Raw genomic sequence first — 12,178 nt, 5'->3', positions numbered from 1 at the left:
TTATGGTTGCAATTAGCCTTTAAACAGACAGACTGGAGTGATGAAATCATCTGGAAATATTTTAATCATTAGAATAGAAAATAATTTGAGAAGATCTCCGGTGTTCTGTTGAAGTCTGTTCCCTCTATGTGTTTCTTATAGTGTTTTCATCACATTACATTTATAATTTATTTAGAAAGATTACATTTTGAATGGGTTATACTAAAAAGCAATTTACCATGTATTAAATATTTCATATTTTTTCCGTTTTCTATTATTTCTTTTTACCTTATATCTTAGCTTATTTCTTCTTCTTGTTTGTTCAAAAATTATTACGTTTACATACTTAATAAAGTTCAAGTTCGTTTATTTCTATAGCACTTTTCCACAGTTCAGGCCTGCACAAAGTGCTTTCCATAGTGGCAACAGATCATAACATCATTAATAAAACCACATTTATAAATAACAGGGAAATAGAAAACATAGACACAGTGCTAATATAAGTCATGATATGATAAAAGCACCTCATCAGTATGAGGTCCACCATTGCCTCCTAATTCAGTCAGTTGACAGAACTCAGAGCATCACCAGTCAGTTGACTGAGTGCAACAATTACAAAAAATACAAAAACATATCACAACAAACAATTAAAACTCATATCAATAAGATCTAATACAACAGACAGATTAAAGCTCATATCAATAGGTAACTCACTGTGCCGATCAAACATATGAAGAATGTAATGGCACATGTCAGTAGACCGAGCTCGAAATGTTTAAAACCTGTATCAGTGCAAAGAATTTAAAAATGATAAATGTTCAACTAAATTCCATAGGCCAAGAAAAATAGATAAGTTTTCAGTAGAGATTTAAAAGTGCTCAGGGAAGGTGCAACTCTTATATGGCTTGGAAGGCTATTCCATAAACTAGGGCCTATAATTGAAAATGCTCTTTCTCCTCTGAGTTTTAGTCTGGCGGCAGGAGCAGTAAGCAAACTTTGCGAGCTGGAGCGTAGTTCTCTGGGTGGTGTATATGGACTAAGCAATTCCGATAGGTAGGAGCCTGGTTGTGAAGGCATTTGTACACAAACAGAATGATTTTAAAGTCAATCCTGTATTGCACTGGTAGCCATTGGAGGTCACGTAAAATATATAAATATAACACACACACAAGTGTGAAGTGATTAATATATAAACAGGCCTATGCATATTAATTTGTATGTAAACATAATAGTTTTAGAACAAACACCTGGGCTATAAATATAAGAAAGAAATAATAGAAAACAGGAAAATGATTAAATATTTAATAAATGGCAGGCAGCACACATGCCGTTTTTGTCCTTACATTTTGAGGCGTTTTATTATTTAATTTTCTTTAATAAATCAATAATATTGGTAACCCTTTAAGTCTTTTATCAAATTAAAGGTATTAAAAAAACTCAATCTTTTTGGATCCGCTAAATCTATCAGTCAAACCTCTTAACACAGCAGAGCAGCTGAACGTCTTGCAACAGTAAATAAATATCTTGTTGTTTGAGTAAGGCACACGTGAAACAATACAGAATGCACAACCGGGTTTTTACCGCTCATTTGCATAAGCGTCTTAGGTAAAGTCAACAAATTTTACTCAGAACCGCGAGAAGACAAAAACTTGTATTTCTGAAATGTAATAGAATAAAAAATTATGATAATATGCTTTGGAATGCGTTTTTACCAAAGAAAAACACGAATAAAATACAAATACTTGAATAAATACTTTTAAGTAGAAAGTAACCTCTGCTTGATAGTGACCATAGCAACTTGTCAACCCACCTGTGGTCAGTGGACGTTGGAATGAACGATCTATTTACTTCTCCTTTCGGTGTTTTTGGCATTTTGTTAAACGAGATCCGAATTCTTGTTAAATCTGTTAGTGCAGTCTATCGCACAACAGCTTTTTCCCATTTAGACGCGTTTTCGCTGATTTCACACTGTACTCAAACTCAGCCGCTCTGTCTTTTGCCACTGGCTTTCGCCAAAGGTGAGTTCGCACCTCAGCCCAGAAGATGGCGGCAATGCACACTGTTTGCAAACTGCCAGTAAAACTACCGAAGAAGAAGAAGCGTCTTCTCTCCCCAGTACAGCAGGAGGCGCTGCATCTCTTTAATCCGCAGATAAACTCACTAAATAAGAAAAAGAGAAAGAGCGCGCGTGTTATGTGTTTGGTTATCCTCCGTGTTTTCTCTCTTGCGTGTTTCATTGAGTGTAAACGGAGTCTTGTCTCTGCGTATTTTATTGTTGAGGGGACACTACAGTGTGTGACAGTAAGAGCTTACAGGAGGATCAAACCTCCACATAGTCTCTGGATTCTGTCTGTAACGCTGGAGAACAGCAGCAGATCCTGCAGACCAAACTGAAGATGTGTTCAGTTAAACTCATCGACTGCACGAACCTCATGATGGAGATCAAAACTGAACCCACAGAAATCAAAACGGATCCGGCCCAGAGTCGTCTGCTGTCTAGGGAACCCACAGAAATCAAAACGGATCCGGCCCAGAGTCTTTTGCTGTCTGGGGAACCCACAGAAATCAAAACTGAACCCACAGAAATCAAAACTGAACCCACAGAAATCAAAACTGAACCCACAGAAATCAAATCTGAACCCACAGAAATCAAATCTGAACCCACAGAAATCAAATCTGAACCCACAGAAATCAAATCTGAACCCACAGAAATCAAATCTGAACCCACAGAAATCAAATCTGAACCCACAGAAATAAAAACTGAACCCACAGAAGAGGAAGATCGCACTGAGGAAGATGATGATTTTATTCCATCAGGTATGTCTCCTTAATTGTTGTGTTTTTAACTGTAATGTGAGCACCTGTTTTGTCACAAACTCACTAATCAAAAGACCAAAAAATGTAAGTACTAAAATTTTAGGACATTTTAGTTTAGGATATCTTTAAAACTTATCAGCCACGTAGGCTTAAAGGGTTAGTTCACCCCAAAATCACTTACCCCTGTGTCGTTCCTAACCCTAACACTGGAACTATCACGATTTCTCGATCCCCCCCTCGGTTTTGACACAAACAGACATGCTTTACAGTTTTAATGCATTCTGTCTGAATTTTAAACATTTTCCAAAGGAAACTAATTAGAGCTTTATAGAAAAGTTAACACGTTTCTAGATTCCAGAACAGACCAAAATAAAAATATTAACCTGGGTAATTAAAACAACAACAAAAAACAACCCAGACTAAGGTCTCCAAAATAACTACAATTAGAACAGTGCCAGAATCTAGCTGCTTTAAAGAGCCACACAGATCCTGTATTGCAGTACATCATGTGGCTGTCCTTCAATGTAAACAATGTGCAAAGTAGTTGAACCAAAAAGTGCACGATTAATAAAGTTATTGGCTTCTAAAGTAGGGAGTCGACTCTGAATCGCTGAAACGAATCGTTATATGGATTGGATCTCCTGCCGGACTTTTTCCATGTCACACAAACGCTTCCACGTCACACAAGATACTAATCTCCGCATACAGCCTTGCCCGCAGGAGAAATGAAAACTATGACTTGCCCACAGTTAGTTAGTGTGTGTAAACATCATATCACGCTGTGTTTTTAGTTTGTGTTGTTTTTACTACCAAAGGAGACTTTTTCAAGCCTAGGAGTGATATACTAAAAGTGTCTGGCTGTGAAGAATCAGTGGTTAAAATACATTTTTAACGGAGGGATTTAGACGTTTGGCATTGAAAGATGAGTCATTACCCGCCTTTTTGGAACAACATGCGTCTCCTAACCACAACCTGTAATGATTATAGCTACATACTTGCTTTTATGAGTGTAAAATGTCTATCGTCGTTTTTATTGCTTGGATTATTGATGAATGATATCGTTGTTTAAACTCTTAATATACTGTCAGAGAGTCACGTTAGCAAGCGGTTAACGTAACGCATACTCACTTAGGGTTTTGCTATGACCCAGTTAGTTTACATAAATGCTTAAATTAGTGTAAAATCTTAGTTTCTATTGTCATTTTTACTGCTTGGATTAATGATGAATGATGTCGTTGTCAGAGAGTCACGTTAGCAAGCGGTTAACGCATGCTCACTTACAGTTTTTCTATGACCCAGTTAGTTTACATAAATGCTTAAATTAGTGTAAAATTGTTAGTTTCTATCGTCGTTTTTTTTGCTTAGATTAATGATTTCATTTTATTCATTTATAAAGCACTACTAAAACAACAGAGTGTGTTGACCAAAGTGCTGTACAATATACAGAGGAAAAAGGAGAAAAGAAAGAAAAACAGCACGAGCAAAGCTAGTAAATTAGTAAGAAACTAAAAAACCGATATCACCATATAGACACATAACCATACCATACAACGGACAACTCAACACACTTCCGGCTGAAAGGCAAGATGTAAAAAATGAGCCCTCAGTCGGTTTTTAAAAATTGTTAGCGTACGGGATGCTCTAATATGAGAAGGCAAAGTGTTCCACCTCTTTGGAGCTGCCACTGCAAACGCCCGATCACCCTTTCGTTTGTACCTTGTTTTCTGGACAGCTAAAAGTAATTGATCTGAAGACCTTAGGTTTCTGATCGGGCTATGCCTTATAAGCTCTGACAGATACGGTGGGGCTGACATATTCAGGGATTTAAAAACAAAAATCAATAGTTTATAGTCGATCCGGTACTGGACAGGCAACCAGCCCAGAGACGACAAAATTGGTGAGATATGGTCACGTTTGCAAGTTCCCGTCAGCAGCCTAGCGGCAGCGTTCTGGACTGATTGCAAACGGTTTAATGCCTTTTGACAGACACCCAAATATAAAGAGTTACAATAATCAAGTCTCGTAAACACAAACGCATGTAACAGCTTTTCACAATCAGAAAATGATAGAAAAGGTTTAACCTTTGACACCAGGCGTAAATTAAAGAAACTTGATTTGACAACCAAGTTTATCTGTTTATCAAATTTAAGGGAGTTATCAGATAGTACCCCTAGATTTTTAACAACGGGTTTGCAAAACGGGGTCAGCTCACCTAACAGTGACTTTTCAGTAGAAGTGGGGCCATCAAACCAAATACGCTCAGTTTTGCTTTCATTTAAGTTTAAAAAGTTTGCTGACATCCAAGCTTTAACCTCATTTAAACAATGCATGAGTGGGTCCAGAGCATTTGTATTGCTTCTCCTTAAGGGCATATAAATTTGTGTGTCGTCTGCATAAAAATGAAATTAAATTCCATATTTTCGAAAAATAGATCCTAATGGTAATAAGTATAGAGAGAATAAAATGGGGGCTAAAATGGATCCCTGAGGGACACCACATATCAAAGGGGCAGATGATGAAAACAGTTTTCCTAGATTAACAGAAAAATTTCTATGTGATAGGAATGAGCGAAACCATTTAAGTGCTGAGCCCTGAATCCCCGCCACGTCCTCAAGGCGAGAAAGCAGAGTCTCATGATCAATCGTGTCGAAAGCTGCCGTAAGGTCTAAGAGCAGAAGAACTACAGAGTAACCAGAATCCCTTAATAACATAATATCATTATATGAACTCTTAACAGTGCAGACTCTGTACTGTGGTGTGTTTTAAAACCAGATTGAAAACTCTCATACACCTCATTATGGTCCAGAAATTCCTGCAGTTGGCTGTGTACAATTTTCTCTAGGATCTTGGATAAAAATGGGAGTTTTGATATTGGTCTAAAATTTGACAGCACAGAGGAGTCTAAATTCGGCTTTTTAACCATAGGTTGCACTACAGCATGTTTTAATGACATCGGAACCACACCGGAAACCAAGCTACCATTAATAATGGACAGAGTGCTAGGGCCAATGATGTCGAAAACTCTTTTAAATAACCATGCTGGAATACTATCCAAACAAAGGGTAATTTGTAGACTTTTTGGCCTTCTTAGCAGGAGGCGGTTGAGGGCATTCTGAAAAGACACAGCCAGGTATTATTTTTATTGAATTGTTTAATCATGAAAACACACATTATACATGCCAGTCAAAGCTGAAAAACACAAACCATGTGGACTATTTTAAACGCCCACACGTTATTTAATGCGTGAAAACAAAAATACTCGATCAAAGTTTGTTTATTTCTCGTTTAAGAATGTTAATATTACAACACAGAACACCTAATGGTTATGTTGCTCACCTGAACGGTTTTCGATGTTGGGCGATAGTACTGGGCCGGAAGCACACGTGGACGCCGATGGTGATGATGATGATGATGATGCGATATCACCGGAACATGCCAGCTCTGGTGTAACCTCTTCTTCGCCACTGTTAAACGAAGACTCCATGCTTCCGAGCAACGCAACTGGGTTTGCTGAGTGGCTGGTTCCCCAGATAGTATAGCACAGGTCATAGAAAGGCCAGTCTAGTCTCCCGCTGCCACTCTTGTTGTTACTGTCGTGTACCTGGTGAAATTTTTTGCGCAGCGTCTTCAGCTTGCTGATAACTTGCGATTTCTTTCTCATAAAGCCACGCTCGTGCATCTTTTCCTTTATGCGTTCGTACACCAGCGCATCGCGTACCGTGCCATTAATCTGGCGAACGATCTCTGCCTCTGCGCGGATACTGAGAAGCTCCCTGGTCTCAATTTCACTCCAGTTTGCAGACATGTTGTCGTCGTCGTTGTTATCGTCTATTGTTTCACTACGAATGTAATTCTACATTTAAACCCCCCGGGCAAATAGTCGCTCGATATCTACGTCATTACAATGACGTGCGCGTCCTCACTTCGACACGCCCATTATGGCATTTGTCTGGCTTCTTGTTCACACAGAGGGTTACCCGCGTATCTTACTAGGTCCTCTTTCCGGCAACGATCCCAGAAGATTAACGGAACGAGTTTTTGTTCACACAGACGCTTGTCTGGCAATTTTACGGGTATTTTCTGGGACCAAAGGTCTGTGTGAATGGGGTTTAGGTTTCAACCTACCTACAATCTTATGCAGAGTATCCATGGATACTGGCTCAAAGTGGGAAAGAGTAGCAGGGCACATTATTGAAATCACAGGATCCACCATAGAATGTCCAACTTCAGATCTGATCTTAGTGACCTTCTCTACAAAATGAATGATGTCGTTGTTTAAACTCTTCATTTACTTTCAGAGAGTCACGTTAGCAAGCGGCCAACGCATGCATACTTACGGTTTTGCTACGACCCGGTTGCTTACATAAAACGAGTGTAAAATGCTCGTTTCTAGCGTCGTTTTTATTGATAATGTCTTCTCAGTAAATCATGTTAGCACTAGGTCAATACATGTTGCACTATTGTAGAGTGCAGAAAAATAACGAAAAGGGCTATACAATCAAAACAAAACGAAATAAACATGAAACAAAAAAATCATGCAGGTTGCCTTACCTTACACATTCTCTATGCATCAATTAAAATGTAAAGCTTTAACACAGAACATGGCTATTCATGTATCAAACAGTTACACTAAGAAAAAAAGTCTTTTCTCAAACAAGAAAAAAATGACACAGCATTCTTACATGACTACATGAAGAAGTCTTTTATAGATTATGTATTGGATGCTGTGTGCATAGATTATGCACAGTATTTAAGGTTTTAATCCAGTCCTCCATTTATGTTTTCCCGCGTGGTGCGGGCGGAGACATTAAACACCTTTGCAACAGGTGCATTGTGAATGTATATGTGTGTGTAGCGGACTCGTGCGATAGGTTAAACGTCTTTCTTTTACAATCATCAATGGCTCAACGTTTCTTTTAATTAAATTAAAAAATATAAAAAGATGAAGAAGCATAAAAAAGCCTTATCAACTGTGATGTTAAAATTGTCCCAAACTCGCCCAGAGGGGCGTAAAAAGGCTGAAAAAGGACACAAAAAGGATTATATTTGAAATTGCTGTTAAAACGAACTTTTGTATCTATTTATTACTGATAATGATTACAATACTGATAACAATTCAGTGTTTCCCACAGACCTGCACTCTATTTGTTGCGGCATATATTAGCAAATTAATTCTCTCCCAGCGGGAGGCGCTGTTGGGGTGTTAAGAGATCAAGGTTTCCCTGGTAACGCTGTACACAAACCAGTTAAAGAAGCTCTATAACGCTGACAGATTTTGAAACGTAATGTTTATTCAACGAAGTCAAAGCCTTTAGCAAAATTTATTTGTGGCGGTCAGTTTTGATATTGGGGCAGGCGCCACAAATAAATCAATATGGGAAACACTGCAATTATTTATGGCAGTGTAGAATACAATAGCGCCACATACTGTAGTAGTCTGAACATGGATCCTATTTCAATAACTTAATTACAATTTTACAAGCTATTACAATGACTAAAGATTTTATATATATATATATATATACAATATATATACATATGTATGTATGTTCCTCACTTGAACCGTGTGTTGTTTCATGGATGAAAGTGATACAATAAACTAGAGATGCTCCGATCAGCATTTTTGGGGCCGATCACCGATCACCAAGATCATGATCTGCCGATCGCCGATCAGTGCCAATCACAGATTGGCAGTGGAATGGGAATCTTTTATCTATAATCTAGCAGAGTTCTTGCACCATTTGTAGAAATGAAATTAACTATAAATTAGGTATATTATTGTTTTAATAGAGAATCAAATAAATAAGCACAACAAATATTTCTTCTTGCAAAGAGAAATGTAATATGCCTTTAAAAAGGTTTATGTCTGTTAAAAGTAATTCAAATAAAACACTTCACAGTCTTTACTGTATGAATTAAATATACACGCATTCGTATGAAGTACAACAGTTCTTCACTGATGAGCAGAGAGTAATTTTATTGAGAGATGAATTAGGATACTGTAGCTTTAAGACGTGGGAGAGATCGTTCTCTTGATCGAAGAGCAGCTGTGAGGAAAATGGATGTTTAAACCTTCAAAACTTTAAAACGAATGCAAGTAATAAACTTTAGGCACGAGGATGCAATTGTCCGCGATAGATATGTGTTGTATACGCTGTTTGATAGGGATGTGAAGACGCATCGCGCGTCATCATAGAAAATACGCATATCTCTGTTAAAGGCAGAGAGGGAAATCCAAATCTGCACTTCACACATGAGCAATAGGTTACAAAATTCTTGCACTGTGTAAAGTGGTCTCTAATTGCAGCCGCATCAGGAACGCTATGATGACAAAAGTAAGCGGAAAGATCGGCTCATGAGATTGGAAAATTTACCGAGTGCTGATCGCGTCATTTAATGCCATTATCGGCCGATTACGATCAGCGGCCGATCGATCGGAGCATCACTACAATAAACATTTACATTTAGTCATTTAGCAGACGCTTTTGTCCAAAGCGACTTACAAGTGAGGTAAACAATAGAAGCAATTATGGCAACATAAGAACAGCAATACATAAGTGCACTGGAAATAGTCTCATCAAGTCCAACACAATATACATAGCCAAGGGAATGTTAGTAATTTTTTTTTTTTTTAGATAAAAAGGAAGGTAAATAGAGAAAGAGATAAAGAGAAGGGTAACTAAAGAAATATAGTAAATCTGTAATTAGGGAGTTAGGTGATGGTGAAAGAGATGGGTTTTTAGCCGAGTCTTAAAGACAGCTACAGTGTCAGCTGATCGTGTCACGACCGGCAGATCATTCCACAGTTGTGGGACAGTTCCTGAGAAGGTACGCGTTAGTGTTTTCTTCCCTTTTTGAGATGGTACCACAAGTCTTCGCTCGGTGGCAGAGCGCAGTGATCGAGAGGGTACATAAGGCTCTATAAGCAAGCGAAGGTAAGGGGGTGCTGACCCAGTGATGGTTTTAAAGGCCAGGAGCAGAGCCTTAAATTTGATGCAAGCTGCTATAGGGAGCCAGTGTAACTTGACAAAGAGAGGAGTGACGTGCACCCTCTTTGGCTCATTGAAGACCACTCTTGCAGCTGCGTTCTGAATCATCTGTAGGGGTTTGGTCGTGCAGGCTGGAAGCCCAGCCAGTAGCGCATTGCAGTAGTCCAGCCTGGACAGGACAAGAGCTTGGACTAGGACCTGCTTAGCGTGCTCATTTAGGAAAGGTCTAATTTTCCTTATATTGTAGAGGATGAATCTACAAGAGCGAGCGGTGCTGGCAACATGCTCCATGAAGCTAAGCTGATCATCAATGACAACTCCCAGGTTTTTGGCCGTCCTGGAAGGCGTGATGGTTGAGGAACCTAGCTGAATGGAAAGGTTGTGCTGAATCTTTAGTTCAGATAATATGTTCTTCGCAAGGTTAAGCTGGAGATGGTGATCCTTTATCCAGAGTGAGATGTCCCTCAGGCATGCCAAGATGCGGGCAGAAACCGTGGGATCATCAGGGTGAAACGATAAGTGGAGTTGAATGTCGTCTGCATAGCAGTGTTAGGAAAAGCCATGTTTTTGAATGACAGAGCCCAGGGATGTCATGTATATCGAAAAGAGCAGTGGTCCAAGCACAGAGCCTTGAGGGACCCCGGTATCAAGACGTTGGGGTTCGGAGACGTCACCTCTCCAGGATACCCGAAATGACCTATCTGAGAGGTACGACTTGAACCATAGAAGCGCTGTGTCAGTGACACCCATAGACATGAGAGTCGACAGGAGGATGCGGTGATTGACCGTGTCAAAAGCTGCAGATAGATCCAGTAAGATCAGCACAGATGATTTGGAGGCTGCCCTTGCCTGCCTTAGGGCCTCAATGACTGAGAGCAGCGCAGTCTTAGTGGAGTGACCACTTTTGAATCCAGACTGATTGCTATCCAGGAGGTTATTTTGTGTGAAGAAAGTGGAGAGCTGGTTGAACACAATGCGTTCAAGAGTCTTGGAAATGAAGAAAAGAAGGGAAACGGGTCTGTAGTTCTCTAGCATAGCAGGATTGAGAGTGGGTTTCTTCAGCAACGGGGTTATCCGGGCCTCTTTAAATGCTACAGGGAAGGTGCCAGTGGAAAGTGATGAATTTATAATGTGAGTGAGAGCAGGGATAACAGACAGAGAGATGGCCTGGAGGAGATGGGTGGGTATGGGATCTAGCGGGCAGGTAGTCGGATGATTAGAAGCCAAGACCTTGGAAACATCTGCTTCGGATAGGAGAGAGAAGGAGGGAAGGGAGCATGTCTCAGGGATTTGAGAATGCACAAGAAGCGGTGGCTCGGAGAACTGACTGCTAATAGTTTTCATTTTCTTCACAAAGAAGGAAGCAAAATCATCAGCCGTTAGGTCAGATGAAAGTGGAGGGGCAGGGGGACAAAGAAGGGTAGAGAAGGTCTTGAAGAGAGTGTGAGAGTCAGGCGAGTTGTTAATTTTTGAATGGTAGTATAGGGTCTTTGCAGAGGAGATATCCTTGGAGAATGAGGCAAGAAGAGACTGATAGAGGCAGAGATCAGAAGGATCATTCGATCTGCACCACTTCCTCTCTGCAGCCCCCTGAGTGTGGAGCGATGCTCACGGAGAACCTCAGTTAGCCAAGGAGCAGGAGGTGTGAGCCGGGCCGGTTCAGATGTCAGAGGGCATAATGTGTCTAAGCAGGATGTAAGAGTGGAACAAAGTGTGTCAGTGGCATTGTCAGTATCTAACAGAGAGAGTTGGCTGGGAGCGGGCAATGTGGAAACAATCGCAGAGGATAAGCGGGAGGGAGAGAGCGTGCGCAGGTTGCGCCTGAACGTGACCAATGGGGGATTGTATGTAGCAACAGGGGGAGTCAGGTCGAGGTCGAGAGTAATTAGGAAGTGATCAGATGTGTGAAGTGGGGTGACCTGGGTGTGGTAGGTGGAACAACAGAGTGTGTAGATAAGATCTAAAAGATTACCAGACCTGTGTGTTGGTAAAGTAGGGACTCGCTTGAGGTCAAACGACGCAGTCAGGGTGTTGAAGTCTGCTGCCTGTGGTTTCTCCAGGTGGATATTGAAGTCACCAAGTACTACTAAAGGAGTTCCATCCTCAGGGAATGAAGACAGAAGTACGTCTAACTCCTCCAAGAAGTGTCCAAGTTGACCTGGGGGGCGATAGATAACTAAAAAATGCATTTTAGTAGGGTGGATGATAGTAACAATATGTGATTCGAAAGAGTTGCTGTCACATGAGGGGGTTTGCTGTTGGAATTTCCAGTCCTTTGGGATGAGCAGACCAGTTCCTCCACCACTTCCTGTTGTAAATGGTAAATGGTAAATGGACTGCATTTATATAGCGCTTTTATAGACCAATGGCCATCCAAAGCGCTTTACAATTTT

General features: G+C 40.2%; 2 protein-coding genes across 4 annotated transcripts in view; both read left to right on the top strand.

The window, feature by feature from the left end:
- LOC129437097 (uncharacterized) overlaps positions 1-12,178 on the top strand; it is a 524,696-nt gene that overhangs the window by 293,753 nt on the left and 218,765 nt on the right. The gene's annotated exons all lie outside the window — the stretch shown is intronic.
- LOC129437131 (uncharacterized) overlaps positions 1,942-12,178 on the top strand; it is a 41,628-nt gene continuing 31,391 nt past the window's right edge. The window contains exon 1 of the mRNA XM_073863022.1: positions 1,942-2,796. Within this exon, the coding sequence (XP_073719123.1) occupies positions 2,376-2,796 (421 nt within the window). The 5' untranslated portion in view covers positions 1,942-2,375. The remainder of the gene's footprint in view (positions 2,797-12,178) is intronic.

Source organism: Misgurnus anguillicaudatus, chromosome 24 (genome assembly GCF_027580225.2).
Source record: "Misgurnus anguillicaudatus chromosome 24, ASM2758022v2, whole genome shotgun sequence".
In the NCBI taxonomy this organism is placed as follows: Eukaryota; Metazoa; Chordata; class Actinopteri; order Cypriniformes; family Cobitidae; genus Misgurnus; species Misgurnus anguillicaudatus.
Note: the sequence above shows the minus strand (reverse complement) of the source record. Positions and strands in the feature narration are given on the sequence as shown.